The sequence below is a fragment of the Ambystoma mexicanum genome, chromosome 7q (assembly GCF_040938575.1).
Source record: "Ambystoma mexicanum isolate Mex_15411 chromosome 7q, UKY_AmexF1_1, whole genome shotgun sequence".
Taxonomy (NCBI): Eukaryota; Metazoa; Chordata; class Amphibia; order Caudata; family Ambystomatidae; genus Ambystoma; species Ambystoma mexicanum.
This window is the reverse complement of record NC_090941.1, coordinates 677,948,178-677,970,588: the sequence shown is the minus strand read 5'-3', so window position 1 is coordinate 677,970,588 and position 22,411 is coordinate 677,948,178. Positions and strand designations below refer to the sequence as shown.

The 22,411-nt window shown below is 50.5% G+C and overlaps 1 protein-coding gene across 3 annotated transcripts in view; it reads right to left on the bottom strand.

Annotated features, from left to right (window-relative positions):
• ATP8A2 (ATPase phospholipid transporting 8A2) overlaps positions 1-22,411 on the bottom strand; it is a 3,773,191-nt gene that overhangs the window by 136,122 nt on the left and 3,614,658 nt on the right. For 2 of the 3 annotated variants that reach the window (XM_069639892.1, XM_069639893.1), the window contains exon 35: positions 19,370-19,474. In XM_069639892.1, coding sequence (XP_069495993.1) covers positions 19,370-19,474 — 105 coding nt within the window. Of the gene's footprint in view, positions 1-18,439; positions 18,477-19,369; positions 19,475-22,411 lie in introns of all 3 variants that reach the window. The other variant, XR_011284127.1, reaches the window with a different exon arrangement.

The following is a 22,411-nucleotide window of genomic DNA, read 5'->3' as shown; positions in this document are numbered from 1 at the left end:
TACCACCAGAAGAAAACATTTTCTTCGCCCAGCCATCAAAACGTTTGTCGTCCCTATCAGGAGGGATGGTAGGGTACGACGCCTGCTTTGCCGGGGCCGTGGCCGCCTGCACCACCAAACTCTCCGGAGTGGGGTGCCTGGTCAAGTAGCAGGGGTCGCTACTGGCTGGACGGTATTTTCGCGACAAGGATCTGCCCACCGCCGGGAGACTCCCCGGAGCAGTCCAAGCCGCCGCCACCCTTCTCTGTAAAGCCATATGGAACGGCAGTACGGGGTCAGTTGGGGGACCAACATCAAGGATGTCCGTTAGATCATCCTGCACAAACTCCCCTGGGGGAGAAGACCATCCCAAGTACTCAGAAACCCTAGCCATAAGGCGCCAGTACGAGGAATCGGCATGAGAGCCAGGCTCAGGCCTACAAAGCTCCACCTCCGGAGAGGTGTCCAGTCCACTAGCTTCATGCAGTGACTGCCTCAAATCGTCAAACTGACTATGGCCCGAGACAATTTCATCTGGAACCTGACTAGGAACCAGGCCATCAGAATCCTCATCCGCCTCTGAAATATATTCCAGGTGGCGAAAAGAAGGCACCCGAGAGTGCTTGCTCTTATAACCAGAGCCTTCCTAGGGGGTTCCCCCGTGCCACGGGGTACCTCCGACACGAAAGGCGTCGATCGAATCGGCGCCGAGAGAACAGGCATCGGCGCCGAGAGGATCGGCGTCGACGTCAGATGCAGCGCCGCCAGCATCAGTGGCGTCGACACAGCACTCGAAGCCGGAGCCCCGAGCGTGTCCTTCGACGACCTGAGCGTCGACGGCTTCGACAACTTCCTCGGAGCCGGAGCCTCGAGAAAGCCTGTCGACGCCCTCGACGCCTCAGACGTCGATGTCTTCCTCGAAGACCTCCCAGGTGCACACGGTCTCGAACGCGTCGAGGACCGGGACCTGGAACGGGTACGTCGAGAACGAGTCTCCTTGTCCGAACGGGACCTCTCCCGTGACTCGTGCCGACCACTCTTGCGAGCGGTGTCTCTCGACCTCTCACGACCGACCCCACTCGGGGGCGCGGACGGCTTAGTACCCTGCAACTCGAGAATCGCCAGCATTTTCTTCCCGAAGGAAGCCCATTCCTCCGGCGTCGCACGGCTGGAGGGGTAAGCGACGTGCCGGGCAGAGTCCTCCGAAGAGGACCTGGAAGACGACCGGTGTCGGCGCTTCCGAGAATGCCTCGAAGAGGCTGAGAAGTGGCGAGACCGACTCCTAGAAGGAGACCCACGAGACTTCCGACGATGACGCAGCGAGTCACCCCTCGAATCATCCGTCGAAAGCCCCGCAGACTTCGACTTCCGGGGCTTGGACACCCGACCTACCGACAACAACTTCTTACGTTCGCGTAAGGCTTTGGACGTGAGCGACTGGCAGTCGATACAGTCATCCGTGTCGTGGGCCTCCCCGAGGCACCAGAGGCAGGCGTCGTGCGAGTCCGTCACCGACATCTTGGACCCACACTCCCCGCACTTCTTGAAGCCCGGACGCGGGGTCGAAGACGAAGTAGAAGACATCTTCACACGAAGGATTTTCACAAAAACGTACAGGTTCGAAGAACCGAGAAGAACAGAACTCCAAAGAGTCGAGGCGTTAACCGAGATTCACGAAGCAACATGTTTGTGGAAAAAACGGAACTGAGGCTACGGGCGTCGTGCGTCCTACTTATCACATCGGATGATGTCGGACGTCGGAGGAGGTCCTCGACGACGGCGCATCGACGTCATCGACGTAGGACGCAGACGCCGAAAAAAGTTTCCGAAGCAGCACAGCTGTGGTGATTACATGTCATAGATATGGAATACGTCGGAGGACCCAATCCCCTCGAAATGAGAAGTTTGGAAGTCACCAAGTTGCACTTAAGTGAAAGAGAACCCAGCCCACCAATCTGGGCCTTGCTGCCAGTAAGGCGAGCAGTAGATCACAACCGCAAGCATAGCCGGACTGGGGCATAGCATTGTCTCGGGCACCAGCGAAAAAGTGGCCCACAGTTGCAAAGGCAATTCCTTTCTTATGTGACAGACTGTTTGAGTAGTCCCCAAAGGGAAGGGTTTTAATTAAATGTGCTGCAAATTGTGCATTTGAAAGAATATGTATTCAGTAACATTGGTCAAAACGACTAGCCGCATAGTGAAGTAAATTATCAAACCGGCCCACGTGGGTAAAAAACGTGGCCCACTTTGACCAAAAAAACTGGCCCACACCAGCATTTTGTGTGTATGGTTCGGGTATTGCCCTTTTGCCCTGTAGGCCAGTCCGAGCCTGACCACAAGACATTACCAATACCAACAAGTGTACATTGACGATCAAACATTAACTGCACTTGGCTACTGTTCTGTGGATTATTCACTGTATCTGACGAAATACCGTAAAAGCCCCTTCCCAGAAATATAGGTAAACTCCCTGATACCAAGTCACAAAAGCAAGCATTAAAGCGAATATACTATAAATGTAACTAATGCCAACTTGTCATACTTTCTGATGGACACAGAAGTACACATTGCTGTGTCCTACTCACTGGTAATATACACCTGCTGTGGTTTACAAGCTTAGGTGTAGGATATTCACATACCCTAATGTCTTACGTAGGTTTTCCTAAGTCACCCAAGGCCAATTGGTTGCTTGGAATGTGATAAGCAGGAAAACAATGTAATGTACAAGTATTTTCTTGAAGTACTCATTATTTCCAATGGAAAGCTGACTGCAGGCAGAGTCTCCCCTTCCTACACATAGCCTGTGGCAAAATGAGGTTTTGTTACTGTTTATCACACTTCATGCACCTTTTATACCTGACTATTGAAGTGCAAGGACCTAACTTTCTAAAAACTGTACATTGAGCAGGGGACCACATCCGTTTGCACTTCGGGGTACTGTGGTTTCCCTCTGCAATTTTCCCCATGTGCACGTCGAAGTGCAAAAAAGGTTTTACAACTGGTGAAAACAAATAAAGATGCCTTTTTACACTCCTGAGATCTACAAGTGTGAAGGCCACCTGCAATGTATGCTATTGATGTGCATTTACAGTGGATTCCTATGGAATGTGCATGCTTTTAGTGATAATGGCCCAAAATGGTGCCCTTACAATTGCGACGGCCGAAATTCCCGACTTTTTTTTTAAACACCCCCTTTACACCACATACATATATGTGGGGGGGATGGGATATTATAGTAATATGGGGGGGGGGGTTCAGGATTCCCCCCGCATATCTATGTGTAAAGGGGGTTTAATGAAAAGAAAAAAAATTACAAAAATTCAGCATTTTCGGCCGTCGCAATTGTGTGTGTTAACAGGGTGGAGTGGGGCAGCGAGGCGGAAACAGTAATTAAGTTCTGTGCCCCCAGTCCACCTGTACAAAAGAAGAAAATGCCCAGGGGTTCAAAGATAGGTGTTAAACCAAGCGTTTTTTCTTCTTTTATTGTTTATATTTTACAGTATATGCAAAGCGCATGCAGGGGACCACCAACTCTTGTACTTTTGAGCTGCTGGGACCCTGTGAGATATTTTCAACATTCACAAAGCGGAATGAAACTGTGAATAGTAAATTATGGTGAATTAGCCTTTACTCTGCACTTTTACTCTCTGCTTTGTGAGAAATCAATGCTGACTGGAAAGTACGCTTTGCAGCCAGCATTTTATAATGGCTTCCTATGAAATCCTTTCGTTTTAAGCCTGCATGGAAATCCCATGGAGGCGTGAAAGCAGGTGCGCTTCCAAAACGGAGAAGGAAAGCAAAGTGGAGATGCAAACTCCACTTTGCTGCCCTCCTGTACCTTCCAATAGCACAAAAAAATAAGCTGAAACGGAAAATGACAGCTTAAACGAAACAGGCTTCGCTTTTACGCTTTCATTTTCCACTCCACTTATTTGAAAATGACCCCTAGATCTCCGAAAATGAGCCCCTAAGTGCAGGGCCGGCCCCGCGCACCCCTGGTCAACAGGGTGCGGGACCAGGAAGTACCACTTTTTTTTTTAAACATCCCCGCTCCGGCCTGGTAATGATATGAATAGGGTGCATCAGCGCCCTGTTGTTGTTGAATGCGCTCCGCGGGCACATTTGGTAACAGTGAGGCGCCTGCAACGCCTTCTGCCACTATGCCAGCTCTGGGGAGCCCTTGAAAGACTCCCCTGAGCTGGCGTGGTGGGGGGCTAATGGTGCCTTTTGTTGTTGAAGGCGCCCGCAGCGGAGGGGCGCATTTGGTGACAATGGGGTGCTGAGCACCCTATTGTCATTCAATGTGCCCGCCGCCGCGGGTGCATTTAATAGCAACAGTCCACCTGTCGCACCTTCTCCCACTATGCCAGCTCGGGGGGAGCCCTTAAAAGACTCCCCTGAGCTGGCATGGTGGGGCTAATGGTGCTCTGGTGGGCACGGCATGCCGGGCAGTCGCCCGGCTCGCTCCCCCCACTGAGGTCGGGCCTGCTTAAGTGTAAACTAGATGTGCCAAAAGTGTAGCAAATGCATTGCACCTTGCTTGGGCATGCCAGGATCCGACCAGCCCATAGGGCAATAGGGCAATGTCCGGGCCATTTGGCAAGTGTGGCCCATTTTCAGGCAGAATGTGGGCCACTTTGTTGAGTTAATGTACTGTACAGCTTGTAGTGTCGGCCAATGATATTGTGGCATAGAGTAATGAAAAGCGATGTGCGATTTGTATTGGTGCCCGGATCTGTTTTTCTGTCCCAGTCCGGGCCTGGGCAATACGCACGAAGTTAAGATAGCGCGTTGCGTTGCCCACCTCATTTGCATTGTCTCTCATCTAGCACCTTCTGCACGTTTTCCTTCAAGCATCCACTCATGCAGGTAGGCTTGGAATTTACATGAGCATAATGTACACAGCCGGTTCATGCATGTATGCACGCCATTGCCACGTTTTCTCCTCTCGTGAACTGCATATCATTGTGGCATATGTAAATTCGAACTATTTACAACAGTCGCTAATCTGCAATACAGGCGGGAAAAGATGTGTGTGTACATAGGACAGTAATAACAGTATTGGTTTTTGCTCTGAAGCTCGTCTTGAAAATCTGGTCAGACTAATACCGTATTTATGAAGCAACAAACAAAAGCGCCCGAGGCAGAGGAGTACCATCTTTCCAGTTCTTTGGTCTGGTTGCACGACTAACAACATTAAGCCAGTCATTTAATTTCTTCGGTGCGCAGACATGGAAAGGGTACACAAACCTGCGCCCTTTCATCCTTTAAGAAAGCAACTGTGCATCAAATACTGTCAGCGCAGACACAATGTCTGAACCAGCTTCAAAACCTCAACACGCAAAGGTAATGTATTTTACGCCATTGTGGCCGTGTAATTACAGGCCTTTACAGGCTCCAGTCGAAATTAGAGGCCTTTGTGCGTTTTATGCCTTGAAGCAGAGCAGCGCGTTAAATAAGTGTGACTCGTATTTCTTTACAAAAATGAACCCTGCTAGTTGTCACGTAGCGAGATAGCCCCTCAAAGTCAAATCAAATACACCCGAGGGCGTGGCTACACGCAGAGAAAGACGAGCGTGCGTACAGGCAAGCATTTGTGGGACACCCACCACACATCTTCAGTGTTATTGGATTCACAGTGACACTGTCTAATTTGTAATGTCATGTGTCTGCGGTCACCGTCAGGCACGAGTAGTTCCTGGCTACCAATGCAAGTCCATACATGTACCCAGTGCTTTAAGTGGCCTCCGAATTCCACCTGGGGGCGTGGCCTGGCAGGGGGTCTTGCCTCACTGGAATGCCGCCTGTTAGACCACCCCCCGTAAGTGAACCCGCTCGGTTACGCAAAAGAGCCTTGGTCTAACAGGCAGCATTCAAGTCAGGATAGTGTTGCCTCTTAATTGCAGTGCTGACCCCCTGCCCAAGGGTGGACTGGCCTATAGGGGACTCTGCAGATTTCCCAGTAAGCCTCTATACCATGGGTGCACAACATACGGCCCGTGGGCCAGTTGCGGCCCACCATGCCATTTTGTCTGCAAGCAGCATCGGCCGCCCTCCATGAGGAAAGTCTTTGAAATTCTTCTCTTCTGGGCAGGACAAAACACTGGCCCTCATTGGCTCAGCACACACGCACCACGTCGCTCCTATGAGCCACGTAGTGCGTGTGTGCTGCACCAATGGAGTGCCAGCACTATGGCTGGCGTGGTCAATAAGGCTTGATGCCAGAAGGCATTTCAGCCTTGCCATGCCAGCCGCAGTACCATTCCAGTTACCTAGCCAGCGTTCCAGCTAGCCTGCCTTCCAGCACGTCTGGTAAGTGGTCTGTTTGTTTGTGTGTCGGGTCTGTTCTGCTGTATGTTTGTGTTGTGCATGTTGAGATGCGGGGGGTGTCGGGTGTGCATGAATGTTTGTTTTTGTATGTTTGTGTTGTGTATGTTGAGATGCAGGGGTGGGGGGTGTCGGGTGTGCATGAATATTTCTTTTTTGTATGTTTGTGTTGTGTATGTTGAGATGTGGGGGTGGAGGGTGTGCACAAATGTTTGTTTTTGTATGTTTGTGTTGTGTATGTTGAGATGCGGGGGTGTGGGGTGTCGGGTGTGCATGAATGTTTGTTTTTGTATGTTTGTGCAGTGTTTGTTGAGATGTGGGGGTTGGGAGGTGTCGGGTGTGCATGAATGTTTGTTTTTGCATGTTTGTGTGGTGTATGTTGAGATGCGGGGGTGGGGGGTGTCGGGTGTGTATGAATGTTTGTTTCTGTAGGTTTGTGCTGTGTTTGTTGAGATGCGGGGGTGGGGGGTGTCGGGTGTGTATGAATGTTTGTTTCTGTATGTTTGTGCTGTGTTTGTTGAGATGCGGGGGTTGGGGGTGTCGGGTGTGTATGAATGTTTGTTTCTGTATGTTTGTGCAGTGTTTGTTGAGATGCGGGGGTGGGGGGGTGTCGGGTGTGCATGAATGTTTGTTTTTGTATGTTTGTGATGTTTTTTGAGATGCGGGGGTGGGGGGGTGTCGGATGTGTATGAATGTTTGTTTCTGTATGTTTGTGCTGTGTTTGTTGAGATGCGGGGGTGTCGGGTGTGTATGAATGTTTGTTTTTGTATGTTTGTGTTGTGTATGTTGAGATGCAGGGGTGGGGGTGTTAGGTATGCATGAATGTTTGTTTTTGTATGTTTGTGCTGTATTGAGATGAGGGGGTGGGGGGTTGTTGGGTGTGCACAAATGTTTGTTTTTGTACGTTTGTGTTGTGTATGTTGAGATGCGGGGGTGGAGGGGTGTCGGGTGTGCATGAATGTTTGTTTTTGTACGTTTGTGTTGTGTATGTTGAGATGCGGGGGTGGGGGGAGTCGGGTGTGCATGAATGTTTGTTTTTGTATGTTTGTGCAGTGTTTGTTGAGATGCGGGGGTGGGAGGGTCGGGTGTGCATAAATGTTTGTTTTGGAGTGTAAGTGCGGTGTATGTTGAGATGCAGGGTCTGTATGGGTGCATGCTTGCTAGTTTGTGTGCTGAGTTGTGGGGGTGGGGGTTTGGGTCTGTATGGGTGCATGTTTGAGAGTGTGCTGATTTGGAGGTGGGGGTTCGGGTCTTTATGGGTGCATGCTTGAGTGTGTGTGCTGAGGTGGGGGGCTGGGGGTTCGGGTCTGTATGGGTGCACGTTTGAGAGTTTGTGTGCTGAGTTGGGGGGTGGTGGGTTTGGGTCTGTATGGGTGCATGTTGGAGAGTTTGTGTGTGTGCTGAGTTGGGGGGTGGGGGGTTCGGGTCTGTATGGGTGCATGCTTGATAGTGTGCTGAGTTGGGAGTGGGGGGTTCAGGTCTGAATGGGTGCATGCTTGAGAGTGTGCTAAGTTGGGGTGTGGGGGGGTTCAGGTCTGTATGGGTGCATGCTTGAGAGTTTGTGTGCTGAGTTGGGGGTGGGGAGTTCGGGTCTGCATGGGTGCATGCTTGAGAGTGTGCTGATTTGGGGGGTGGGGGTTCGGGTCTGTATGGGTGCATGCTTGAGAGTGTGTGTGCTGAGTTGGGGGTTGGGGGTTCAGGTCTGTATGGGTGCATGCTTGAGAGTTTGTGTGCTGAGTTATGGGGTGGGAGGTTTGGGTCTGTATGGGTTCATGCTTGAGAGTTTGTATGCTGAGTTGGGGGTGGGGGGTTCGGGTGTGTATGGGTGCATGCTTGAGAGTGTGTGCTGATTTGGGGGGTGGGGGGTTTGGGTCTGTATGGGCGCATGCTTGAGAGTTTGTGTGCTGCGTTGGGGGGTGGGAGTGTTGAGATTACTCACATATATTATCCTATGAAGGCATTGCAACGGTATTCTTTTTTTAGGAGCGCGCGAGTGAAAGGAAAAGGTTTCTGTGATGAATAAATTGTCTATTCAGCTCCGGGCATGCTGCAAACAAGCTGCATTTGATGTTAAATACATGATTTTTGCACATAAAAGAGTAGAGCTGTGCCCCAAAACAAACCGAGAAAATATTTTATTTAATACTTTGTTAAATCAAGTTGTTGAATGGCATTTGAAGACTCGATGAGGTTACGGGTTGACTGAGAACAAAGGGCCCGGATGTATAGAAAAAGCACATAAGACAGTACAAAGTACACTGCACGTAACACCACTTTGCACGTACCTGCATGTAAAAGCATGTTATGCGCATTCTGTGTATTCATGGAATTTGAACCGCAAAGTAACCCTAGCTGCAAGTAGCGGCCGGAACGCCCACAATATGCTCCACTTAAAACATCTAGCCATATATGCTAACCTTTGCGCATTCCGCATGCCCGGCATCATACACCCCGTCAATACTACGGGCTGTCGCCTCGCAATCAAGGCAGCGCCCCGGTGACACTGCAACTCCTAACTGCACCCCGATAAAGTGCCTTATATTTGGTTTTGGTGTCTCTCGTTCAAATATGTGACTGACGCTCATCAGTGTTACACTTGGGTGCAAGATAGAAGAAAAACGTGATAACATTGCCCACGTACCTGTGATGGCTTAAATGTAGTAATTAGTTTAACATGAATGCACTTTAAGTTGATATGTTGCACTAAGTAGGTGCTAGGATGGACCATTGCACACTAAATGTCTACTGGTAATTATGATGGTTGAAGGGGATTGTGTCCAAACTATATATAGGTTAAGATCCCCCAAACCACATGAAGACTGACAGGACATCTGAAGCTGGGGTGTGGGGAGAAGCTGTGTTTCAAATGGCTACTGTAGTAGGGGCAGCAAATCCCTGCATTTACCACCTTAATTTCAAACATAGCAGTTTGATATGCTATATAGCCGCTATTCCTGAAAGTATCCATCAATAAGTGCATGAAAAGGTATGCTGGCAAGGCCATGTTCTTTATCTGATCTTGTTCTTTTGTTGCTTCTAGGCTTCTCAAAAAGTATATAATTTGTATATACACTAGACTTGGACCGTCGTAGTGGGAGCATAACAGTGGAGTTTGTATCTTTATCCAAAGATGTCCCTGCCAATGTTCAGTGCAGTAAAAAAAAGAAAGATTGACCAGGAGCACCATCAATTTAAGGATGAGTGGACTGAAGTTTTTTTTCATCGAGTCCAAACCTAATGTGTACTCGTGTCTCATTTGTCTCGCACGCAGAGCAGTCCCCAAAGAATATAATATCCGCCGCCACTGTGAAACAAAACATTCACAATATATGGATTTGCAGGGGGAAGCAAGAATTAAGAAAGCTGGGGAGCTAAAAACACAGCTGACTAAGCAACAGGGTGTTTTTGCCCAGAAAAAAAAATAATCTGAATGTACCACCTTTGCGAGTTATAAGGTTGCACAGCTTATTGCAAGGTCAGCACGTCCTTTCACAGATGTGGATTTCGTTAAAGACTGATGTTCGATGGCTTAGTCGTGGCAATGTGCTGAAGCGATTCTTTGCTTTACGGCACGAAATAAAAGCATTCCTTGATGAAAAGGGAATGGACACTTCTGTCCTGCAAAATATTGACTGGGTAGCTGACTTTGCTTTTCTGACTGACCTAACAGGCCATTTCAATGATTTAAACTTAAGGTTGCAAGGAAGCCAAAATCTAATATCGGATCTGTTTGAGGCAGTTTGTGCCTTTGAAATAAAGTTAAAGCTTCTGACAGCCCAATTGGAGAAAGGGATGCTGGTACACTACCCCGCATGTGCAGAGGTTTTCCCCCATGACAAGTATGTAGGATGGTATCGGCATGTGAAGGTCCTGAAGGAACTGCAAAATGTTTTTGAGAATCGTTTCTCACAATTCAAATCCCAGCGAGCCTCTTTTAAACTTTTTGCAGACCCTTTCTCTGCTGATGTTAACAGTGTGTAACCTGAACTGCAACTGGAACTGATTGAACTTCAGTGCTGTAGTGCCCTCAAAAATAAGCACAGAGAGATGCCTTTATTAGTCTTCTATCAGTCTCTGGACACTGCTCAATTCCCCAATCTGTCACGGGAAGCATTAAAGATGGTATCTATGTTTGGAAGTACTTACATTTGTGAGCAAGTTTTTGCACAAACGAAAGTACATAAATCCAGCCTAAGGACAAGACTAACTGACCAACATCTCCATGCTATCCTGAGAGTAGGAACAACCTCACTGGAGCCTGAGATCCAGAAACTGACAGCTGAGAAACACTGCAATGTTTCTCACTGATCAAGTGTGTCTGGTTCACTGTTTCATCCTGTATGATTTGCATATTTATTCTAGTGCCAATATGTCCTTTGCAAAGAAAGAAATAATAAAACTGGAATGGGAAAGGTATAGTACAAAAGGAACAAGTTACTTACCTGTAACTGTTGTTCTCCAGCATGGGTCTGGCATGGATTCACATGCTCAGGAATATTCCCCGTCGTCAGGCTGGGAATCCTCGGTAAAGAAAAAAATCAGTTTCAGTTTCGTTTCTGAACTGTCTTTCTTAGTAGTAACCAATCACTGGTCTCTGGGTCATACTGCCCCTAGCCAATGACTGCCCTCTCCTTAAGCCCCTCCCCAGGCAGCCATCCTCAGATTTGGTAGCACGTAAAGTGGCAGTAGGACCAAGTGAAGAGCCGCAGAGGGGTAGAAGGAAGGGTTCGCAGGTGAATCCATGCCAGATCCATGCTGGAGAACAACAGTTACAGGTAAGTAACTTTTTCCTTCTCCAGCATGGGGTCTGGCATGGATTCATATGTTCATGAATACAAGAATATATAGCAGTACACACATGCACAACCACGGGAGGTGGCAAGGCTCAACATTAAGCATTTCATCAACTCAACATTAAGCATCTCTTACCTCCTCACCAGGGCCACCTTCAGGCGAACAGGTTGCGCAGCACTGCTTGGCCGACTCTCGACTCCTCCCTGGAATCCCGGTCAATGCAGTAGAACCTCGTGAAGGTGTGCGTCGACCTCCACGTAGCGATCGCTCTGGTCGAATGGGCTCTCGGACGGCCGGGCAATGGTCGGTTTGCCAACCGGTGACAGTGCATGATGCAGCCGGAGAGCCATCTGGAAATGGAAGACTTCACAGGTCCAAAGTTCACAAACAGCTGTGATGTCTTCCGAAAACTCTTCATGCAGTCCACGTAGAACTGCTCTAGCTACATCCAGCGAGTGCAAAGTCCTCTCGGCCGGCAACGAAGGCGATGGGAAGAAAACAGGTAACACCAAGGGCTCGTTGAGATGGAAGTCTGACGGCATCACTGACAAGTCCAGGAGGTCTGGGAACCAGATCGGTCTCGGCCACTCTTGAGTTGGTTGATGAGTCGCAGCAACAATGGCAACAGCGGGAACGCGTACAGGAACAGGCCGTCCCAGGGGAATGAGAAGGCATCACCCATGCTCCCCGGCTGGGGAAACCTGCTGGCAAACCTCCGGCACTTGGTGTTCGCCGTTGTTGCGAATAGGTCGATCTGGGGACTGCCCCATCGTTGGAATAGCTGATCCACTTGATCCTGCCGCAGCTCCCACTCGTGGCACGAGCGCAGCTCCCTGCTGAGCGAGTCTGCAATGGTGTTCTTTATTCCTGGCAGGTGGAAGGGCACCAGAAACATCCCCTGGGTGATGGCCCAGTGCCACAGATCCTGGGCCTCCTTGGATAGGGCTGGGGATCTGGTGCCTCCCTTCTTCCGGATGTAGAAAATTGTGGTGGTGTTGTCGGTGAAGATCCTCACCACCTTGCCCTTGAGGGACGGGAGGAACAACCTGAGAGCCCAGAACATGGCTCAGAGCTCCAGGATGTTGATATGAAGTGACCTCTCCTGCGGGAGCCAAAGGCCTCTTGCGTGGAGATCTCCGGTGTGTGCTCCCCACCCCTCCAGGGAGGCATCCGTCGTCACCGTCTCCTGATGCGTCGGGGTCTGGAAGTCCACACCCGCCGCCAGATGTGTGCAGGTGCCCCACCACCGGATCGCTTGGCGGAAGGTCTCCTTGAGCGGGATCCTGTCTTCGAAGCTGCCCGCCGCTTGCATCCACCGGGCGTCGAGGAACTATTGCAGTGGCCGCATCCGCAGTCTGCAGAGGCGCACTAGGTAGATGCATGAGGACATCATGCTGAGAAGGGACTTGATGGACCTCACCTGGGCCACATCCATGGCCAACAGCTGCTGCACCTTGCCCATGATGGCCTTCGTCCTTTCCTCCGACGGGGAGGCCAGTCGCGCTACAGTGTCGAGCTTGGCTCCCAGAAACAGTGCGACCTGCGACGGAACCAGGTGGGATTTGGTGAAGTTGATGGAGAAACCCAGATCCGTGAGCAGTTGGACGGTCTTCGCTGTGTGCCCGACGGCGAGTTCTCTTGTCTTTGCTCGGATGAGCCAATCGTCCGGGTAGGGGTAGACGTGGATCCCCTGCAGGCGCAGCCGCGCCGCCACTGGTGCTAGGCACTTGGTGAATACCCTGGGCGCCGACTCCAATCCAAAGGGAAGGGCCTTGAATTGCTAGTGCCGTCCTTGGACTACGAATCTGAGAAACTTTCGATGTCCTTTTAGAATGGGCATGTGAAAGTAGGCATCCTCCAAGTCCAGCGACGATAGGAAGTCGCCCTACTCCAGCTGCCCCAGCACGTGCTGGAGGGTGACCATCCGGAACTTCTGGGCCTTGATGTACTTGTTTAAACAACGAAGGTCCAGGATGGGTCGCCAACCACCGGTCTTATTTCCTAAGAGGAAATACCGTGAGTACACTCCGGAGCCCCCGAGCTTCTTTGGGACGAGCTTGATGGCTCCCTTCTTCAGCATTGCCCAACTTCCAGCAGCAGTTGAGGGACGTGGTTTTCCTTCCTGGCCACGGGTGGAATGCGGGGGCACTTCTTTAGAAACTCGAGAGTGTGCCCGCAGGCCAGGGCATCCAGCACCCATCGCTCGGTGGAGATGGACTCCCACACACTGACGAACTTCGCCAGCCGGCCTCCCACCGGGGTGCTCAGGTGGGGGCCAGACGCTACGGCCGGTTCAGTCCTGCTTGGCAGTGGCCTTACCGCCTTGGCCTCCATGGCGACGACGAAGAGATCCTCCTGACTTGCCGCGTCTTCTGTAGGCATCCTGCGACGAGGAGCAGGCCGCCTGGTGGCACGTCGAGGAGCCACCGCCGAATCCTTTGGAGGCACCTTGCTTGCCTCCAGAGTTCCGAAAGGGTGCCCGTCGTTGCTGCAAAACCCCCAAAACCCGGGCCATCTCCATGTCGGCCGTGATGGCCTGCAGCGACTCGTCCACTGTCATGCCAAATAGGTTGTTCCCATCGAAGGGCATGTCCAAAACTCTGGTTTGCACATCCTGGCGGAAATCGGTCGCCTTGAGCCATCCATGCCATCGAAGACAAACACTGTTGTCCAACTGGTAGAAACCGGTGTCAGCAATGTCCGTGGCCACCGTTATGGCGTGGTCCGACGCCACCTCACCTTCCTGCAGGATCTCCAGGACCTCCGCCCTCTTGTCGTCCGGGAAGAAGTCCAGCAGAGGAGCTATCTTATATCAAAGCTCCCCGTCGTAGCGGGCCACAATCACTAGGGCGTTGGCCGCCTTAATTGTCATTGTCGCCGCCGACGAGATGACCCGTCGCCCCATGGCGTCCAGTTTCTTCCCCTCACCATCCGGGGGGGAGGTTGAAGTCAAAGCCGTAGCCCCTGCTGCCTTGTTTTTGGCTGCTGCTGAGACGACCGAATCCGGGGTCGGCTGCACCCTAGGGCACAGAGGGGCGGAATCCGGGACCCGGTACTTCATCTCGTACCGGTCTCTCTTGGTAGGGGTCGTGGACGGGTTCTTCAGGAGCAACAGCCCCTCGTCCCAGATGTCATCAAGTAACGGGACTGAGAGGACCGTCTTCCTTTTGGCCTCACGCCGTTGATAGAGGAAACCTTCCTTCTTCTTTTCTTCGGGGCAGAGCTCGAAGAGCTTGGATGCCCTGGCAATCATGGCGTGAAAGGAGCCAATTTCGTCACGACCGTCGTCATCCGTCCCCGTCCTGGCCGTCTCTGTTCCCGTGTCATCCCTAGGTTCAGGAAAAGGAGATGAATGCTGAGAGGGCCGCGAAGGCTGGAAGTGCAGGGGTGGATGAACTCTCCTCTGCTTGCTTGGAGGGCTCCCCGATGGGCCAGGTTCCGCTGGCTCGTCCGTTGGGGGTAAGGGCAACCTCGTCCTTATCTCCGTACATAAGGCCTGGATCGCCATCAAGATGGCTCCCGAGTTGTCCTGAGGCTCGAGAACCGGCTGCGACGGGCACGACGGTTGGGGAGTGGAATCCTGCACCTCCACGGGAATCTCGTTGGCACCACCATCGCTCTCTTCGTCTGCCTCATTGGGATCTCTCCCGTGGGACCGGACCTCCTCGAACTTCTTGTTGAGGGTCTTCACGACTCCAGCCAGTTCCTCTTCTGAGGCTGAATCCGTGTCCGTGATGGCCACCGCCCCCCCTCTTTTTCCACCGGGGTTCTCACGGGGGTCTTATCGATGGGCTGAAAAGAGGAAACTCTGGGCCCCATGGTCGCCTCCACTGGGGTAGCCTCCACAGGCTTCGCCAGGGCCGCCACGACTCCCTCGATAGAGGCCTTAGCCGGGTGAATCAGGGCGTTCACAACTTTTGGCGCGCTTGAGGCATTCACCTTGGGGGGAGGGTTACCACCTTGCTCCCCCTCGGCTGCTTCCGTTGGGATCAACCGGGGCTTCTCCAGAAGCTGACCTGGGTTCTCCGACTTTCTCTTCTCCGAGCCAGAGCATTGGCTCATGGTTGATGGCGTCGGTGAACGTGCGCCCTGCCTGGCAGTCGAGGAGCACGACCTTTCGGCGCTCCCGGTGCCCGTGGACTCGCGGTGCTTAGCCTTCTGTTGGGCCCCTGTTGCCGGAGCACCCTCAAAGGACTTAGAAGACCGCTAGGACCTCTTCTTCTTCTCACCTACCGCTGGGCTCTTCCCTTCCAGCCAGTTGGTGAGGCGGATCCGCCGATCCCTCATGGTCCGCTCCGACATGTTTCTGCAAAACGCACAGTCCTTCTCCACGTGCGTTTTGTCTTCGTGAAGGCAGTAGAGGCATCTAGAATGCTCGTCCTCCTTGAACACATTCTGCAATCCGCATCCAGGGCAGTTCCTGAACAGCTTGGATCCGGGCGTCGAGCTACCTTTGTCCTGGGCAATGTCCACGGTGTAGGCCTCAAGGTCTTCTGGAATCCTCCAAGAAGCGTAACTCGACGAAACCATCGCCCTTGAGGGGCGTAGAAAATTCCAAAACACGTCCCCGTTGATCGGAAGTAGAAATGGTGAAGCTTGAGGCTCGATTGACTGAAAAATTAGATTAACTTCTTTGAAAAATCGCCAAAACGCAGTAAAAGCTCGAGAGCTATAGCACGAGGACTCCCAACACTTGAATGTGCAGTAAAAATCTGAGGATGGCTGCCAGGGGAGGGGCTTAGGGAGAGGGCAGTCATTGGCTGGGGGCAGTATGACCCAGAGACCAGTGATTGGTTACTACTAAGAAAGAAAGTTCAGAAACTAAACTGAAACTGATTTTTTTCTTTACCGAGGATTCCCAGCGTGACGACGGGGAATATTCATGAGCATGTGAATCCATGCCAGACCCCATGCTGGAGAATGTAAGTTTTAAATACAAATAAAATGGTACACCTCCAAAAAGGTGTTCTTTTTCCAACTGTCATAGTGTTTGGTTGGGGGTGAGGGTGCCATAAGGCATAGTGTTTGGTTGGGGCTGAGGGACATGGGGCATAGTGTTTTCTTGGGGGAAGGGGGCCATGGGGCATAGGGTTTGGTTGAGGGCGAGGGACATGGGGCATAGTGCTTGCTTGGGGTGTGGGACATGGGGCATAGTGTTTGGTTGGGGGTGGGAGCCATGGGGCATAGTGTTTGCTTGGGGGTGAGGGACATAGGGCATAGTGTTTGGTTGGGGGTGAGGGACATGGGCATAGTGTTTGGTTGGGGTTGGGAGCCATGGGGCATAATGTTTGGTTGGGGGTGGGAGCCATGGGGCATAGTGTTTGGTTGGGGTGAGGGACATGGGGCATAGTGTTTGGTTGGGGGTGTGAGCCATGGGGCATAGAGTTTGGTTGGGGGTGAGGGGGCCATGGGGCATAGTGTTTGGTTGGGGGTGGGAGCCATGGGGCATAGTGTTTGGTTTGGGGGTGAGGGGGTCATGGGGCATAGTGTTTGGTTGGGGTTGAGGGGGCCATGGGGCATAGTGTTTGGTTGGGGGTGAGGGACATGGGGCATAGTGTTTGGTTGGGGGCTGAGAGCCATGGGGCATAGTGTTTGGTTGGGGGTGGGAGCCATGGGGCATAGTGTATGCTTGGTGGGGCGGGGGCCATGGGGCATAGTGTTTGATTGAGCTGAGGGACATGGGCATAGTGTTTGCTTGGGAGGTGGGAGCCATGGGGCATAGTGTTTGGTTGGGGTGAGGGACATGGGGCATAGTGTTTGGTTGGGGGTGGGAGCCATGGGGCATAGTGTTTGGTTGGGGGGTCGGGGGCCATGGGGCATAGTGTTTGGTTGGGGGTGTGAGTCATGGGGCATAGTGTTTGGTTGGGGCGAAGGGGCCATGGGGCATAGTGTTTGGTTGGGGGTGGGAGCCATGGGGCATAGTGTTTGGTTGGGGATGGGAGCCATGGGGCATAGTGTTTGGTTGGGGATGAGGGACATGGGGCATAGCGTTGCTCTCCAAGAGTGAACCCAATAATAAAGCTAAAACAGGCACAGTTAGGAGATGTACATCCTTTGCTTTTTGAGGAAACCTGACTCAACGAAGGCCATACTCCCCTTGGGCAACCCAAACAGCAAACTATAGCAGTCCAAAATAACGGAATGTCCAATCAAGGGTCAATAAAATATATATAATTTAATTAAACAGACGATATACAATAACTAAATAGAAATACATATAACAATGGAAAATGTGTAGTACAAAATGTAAGTTTGAAATACAAATAAAAATCGTTACCCCTCAAAAACATATTCTTTTTCCATGTGTTTAATACAAATTGGGGGTTGAAAAAGACTCCTGCCAAGCACTGCCTACCGCCCCGCCCACATTTACTTTTCGGCCCACTATAGCCATCATGTAAGGTACTTTCGGCCCTCTGTCAAAATCAGTTGTGCACCCCTGCTCTACACCCTGGCCAGGGGTAGACTGGCCTATAGGGAACTCTGGAGATTTCCTGCTAGGCCTCAGCACCCTCGGCCTCTCACTTCCAAATGTCTCATAGGAAAAGGGTTGGTGGGTTGCTGAAAATGTGTAATGTGGGGCAACTTTGAGAATTATTTCCAGGGCTCCTTTTGGTTTCCAGTCCCCACATCCCCTGCCAGGCTATCCCGTGCATGGATCATCCCCCTCTCACCTGGGGTGCAAGGGTGATGATCAATGCTTTTCTAATGAAAGAGGTGTCTGGTGGGCGGTCGGCGAGGCTTTTTTTCTAAAGCTGGAAGCGCTTGCTTATAAGCAAGAGCTCCAGGCTCTAGAAAGAAAGTCTTTGTTTTGAGCGGCCTGGTGGGCTGGGTTTAGCAGGGGACTTTAGGGAGCCCCGACAGGGCCCAGCCTCAGACACATTTTCTGGAGCCTGCCAGGGTTTTGCCCCAGCTAGCCCTGGCCTACTTAAAGCCTCGCATGTACAAGCTGGTAAGCAGGGAAAAGGCTCACATTATGGCTGCCCCGCTAGCACTGTCGCTATGGTTCAGAGCCAGGCAGAAGAGAAAACACCCCCATGCTGTACACACACCTGGAGGGCAACCCCAACCGGGCACTCAACACATGCTCGCCCTTTGAACTTCCCACAGAACGGGGTGCGCAGTGTGATCAGGTGCGATGGCGCCAAGAGTCAGACAAAGGCATTGGTTCTACTTGAGTACACAGAAGAGAACAACACGACAACACACAACATCCTCTACAAGACTAAGGCACTCCACTCCTTTCTCTAAAGCACAGGCCGACCCCCCGAAAATCTGGGAGTAATTAGGGGGCAAGAGAAAACTAAGCAGGAATGGGGAGGGAGAGTGCATTGCTTACATCAGCTCCATTCGAGCGAGGTGGAAATGAAGCGGATCTGCGTGGGGAATACAGATGAAAGTTTGCATGAAAATAATATAACATGAAACAAAAAGCAAAGCAACATTTGCAAGCCACGTCATGCGATACGCAATGATAAGAGGACACACGGGCATTAAGCACTGAAGCCAGCCACTGGTTCAAACACTCTTTCTCTCTCACACACACAAAGACACACACTATCCCTTTCACACACTCTCTCTCACACACACTCACACAAAAACACACACACTCGGCCCTTGAGCACAAACACACACATACACTCTCACACTCTCTGTCACTTACAGCTCAACATACACACACTCCCTCTTTCTCTCACACAGACACACACCATCTCTTTCACACTCACACACACACTCGCCCTTATGCACAAACACACACACTGTCTGACTCTCTCTCTCTCTCTGTCACGTACACATACTCTCCCTCTCTCATCATATTGACAACGATGACAGTCCCATCACTGCAACAAGAACGGTACGTCAGGGGCAGGGGCGTTGCTAGGGGGGGGGCTAAGTGGGCTATAGCCCCTGATCTTTTGGTTGTAGCCCCGGATAGAATCTCAGGAGCTACAGCCAAAAGACTAGCTAGCCCCCAGTCCCAACAGTACCGACATCAGCTTAGCCCCGGGTCTTTTCCAGACCTAGCAACTCCCCTGGTCAGGGGTGTCTCAAAAGGCACTGCAGGGCATGCACCCCCCCGGAATTCTATGAAGAGCACTGGTCAAAATAACCGTTGGAAACGTTCAGTTGAGAACCTTAAGGGATTGCATAGAGATAGGTGGAAAACTGTAAGTAGTATGCTTGGCATGCAGCAACAGCACACACACCCACACTGTGCAACCGTGCATAATGTGAATGATACATTTTGGCAAGAGTAGAACTACTGTACCTTTTCCCATTGGAATCCCGGAGCGTCCCTTTTCCCAGCTCCTTTGACCTGGTTTCCACCTCCTGCACCTGCTCCAGCAGAGTCTTGTGGTAGGTGTGCATGGCTCTGCGCACAAGAAAAAGAAAATAAGCCACTCAAGAGAGTTCTTGCACAAATAGGCTCATTTCTTTACAACACATCTCAGATGATTTTGGGGTTTTCAGACATTTGGTGACAAATATTCAATTAAGGAAATCCCATTGCCCTGTAACTGTAGTCTTGCATTGCATTCCAAGAGGACTAATAAAATGACCTTGGCCGAATCTAATGTATTCGCTAGTTTGACAGAAGACCAACTCAAGGGGCTGCCACCACGAAGTGCTAACAGGTAATGAAACAAAGTGGTTACAGGACCTGCAGAAATAGTTGCTATCACGCACAGTCGATAGGAAATTGTTGATGGCACGAGATCAGGACATGGGCAGGGGGACCAAGCTGACCCTCCACTGGCTCTTTTGAGAGCCTAACTGGGACTTTTGTCACTGGGACACCTTTCCCGTTTGGCATCTCAATGAGGGTGCCCAACAGAAAAGGTGTCCCGCTGCGGGGACAATGTGTGCTGGGTAATTCCTGATCAGCGCGGTCATTGTCCTGTCAGAAGGACAGCTTACTCTTTCCGAGCGGGAGAGGTGTCCCGCTGCCAGGACAATGTCCCAAGGAGCTCCATGAGCTAATGGGAGCCATTAGGCACTCATGGCAGGGATGGACTTTTGTCCCTTTAGAAATGCACATGGGAGGGAGTGATCAGCAGTGAGAAGGGTGCATAGTGCTACAGGCTTTATGCAATAATGACTATGGCTTTACCCATGGGGGATTTGTTAGGATAACAGTAATCTGTATGATTCTATGGTGACTTTGTATGAAGGATTGGGAGAATAAAACTAAAGTCATACTCTTATTGCTCAATATGTTTCTATAATGATGTATATAGTGTAAAGTTAATTATGAAAGGGAAGTTTGGTTTGTAATGTGCTTTGCTTCCGAGGCATTGCTTTAAATAAAGTACTATTTAAGCACATGAAAGGCAAAGGGAAACCTTAATAAATATCTATATCAACTAAACCTGTGAAGATGTGCTCAGCTGCTTAATTTGTCCACATCCCGGCTTCACCATTTAACCAAAGTGTGTGATCCTGGGCAGATCATTTAATCACACTGTGTCGATTCTGCAGCTCTGTGATTCACTATAGAGCTTATGTTAATATATCATGCTGTTATTTAAAAAAAGCTTGAGCATAGAGTTGCTCCATAAATATAAATAGTGCAATTTAGGTATTTTGCAACACAAAGTTATTTGCCACTTGGCTTACTTATGGCAACGTATTCTAAAGTCACTTCTGTTGGGGCCCCCCAAGTATCAAAGACTGATGAAGCTCCTTGCAATGTCCTTCTCTGTGAAGTCATTTCTTTTGGTGCAATCCATATGCAAATTAGGAGGTTTGTATGTATTTTGCCCCAGAGCAGCTGGACATAGCTATAATGGATGAGTTCCCTGCATCTGTAATGATTCTGCAGTTTTTTGTTGTATTAAAATGCCATATGCCACTAATGTTACCAAAAAAGTAGATTGGGGCCGAGGTGGGCAGTTTGTGGGTGCGAATGAGACCATATGGAATTGCGCGTGCTGCATTTGGGGGGGAAGTTGCAGGACTTTTTTTGTGGCTCCCACCCAACCCCCACACTCTTGCAATCCTGGATACTCCTCTGGTGCTCTATGGCTGTGCCCCAGGTCAGATTAGATCACTGAATATGTCCTGTGCACAGCCACAGAGCACATTGCATTACCGTCGTTTATATGTGCTTAAGTTATAGAAAGAACTTTTCATTTCGTTGCTTACCAGTGACTGGAGCAGTTGTTTTAAAAAAAAAATGCTCGAGCTTTATGGGGCTGAGGCTTGCAAATATCCCGAGATCTGGCTACACGTCTGAAGCCGGTTCTCGGATCCGGCGAGAGCCGGCTCCTTGGCCAACACTCGACACAGGCTCAGATATACCTGACATCAAACAATGTGTGAATGAACGCAGGCAATGGGAAGGATTAATTCAGATAACCTCTTGCAGGTACAAGGGAGGCAGATTCAAGGTTCACAGTCAAAACATACGAAATGAGTTGGAAGTGCCACTCAATGTGAGAAAAGTGCATGTGTAGTTGTGGAGGTGCAATGGCTCAGCTAGGGCAATCAGATGGGTGGGACTCCTCAAAGGCCAGTAACCCGATTGGTGAGCCAAGCCTTCAGATATAGCTTTAATTTCCCATGGTTGGGTTCACTTTTCAGGTTGGGGGGAGATTGGCTCCTAATGTTGTAACTGACTTTCCTCGTGTCTCAATCTTTTGTACCTTGGTGCCGTAAGATTGTTGGTTTGTGTTGATCTCAGTTTCCCCTAGGAACATATGTGTTGTAGGTGTTGCGTTCGGCAAGGCATTCTTTCTGGGATTTGGGAGGAGTAGCTCAATCCCTTGTGGATAATGGGGTTCCCATCACATGCAACTTGAGGGATTTAAATCCAAGTGAGATATCGTCCCACAGTTTAATGGCATAGAATACCGCAGGTCCCACTTATTTTGGATCAGTTGGAGTTGCTGTAATTGATATCTATATAGATAGAGGCTTCTACAATAATCGAGGCGTAAAACTAACCAGGACCTCAAAAGATTGAGTTTGTGATCCATTTACAGGTAAGGAGTCGTTTATCTAAGGGTATGGAGATAGAAATAATATCCCGGTGCTAGTGTGATGATTGGGTGGTGGAAGAAAAATGTTCAGTCGAAAATCACACCAGGGTGCTTCTCCTCTTCTGAGGGGTTTCGGAGCTAGATACATCAGGGTGGGACATTTAAATGGGAATGAGCTAGGGGTGGGGAGACCAAAGAAAATTATTTCTGTCTTAGATGCATTGAAGTGGATGTGAGTGCCTATGGTCCAATGTTTGATTTTTTGGAGTAGGTCAGTATTATGCAGGTTGTTGTCATTACGAGACTTTGGGATTAGGAGGACATGTATA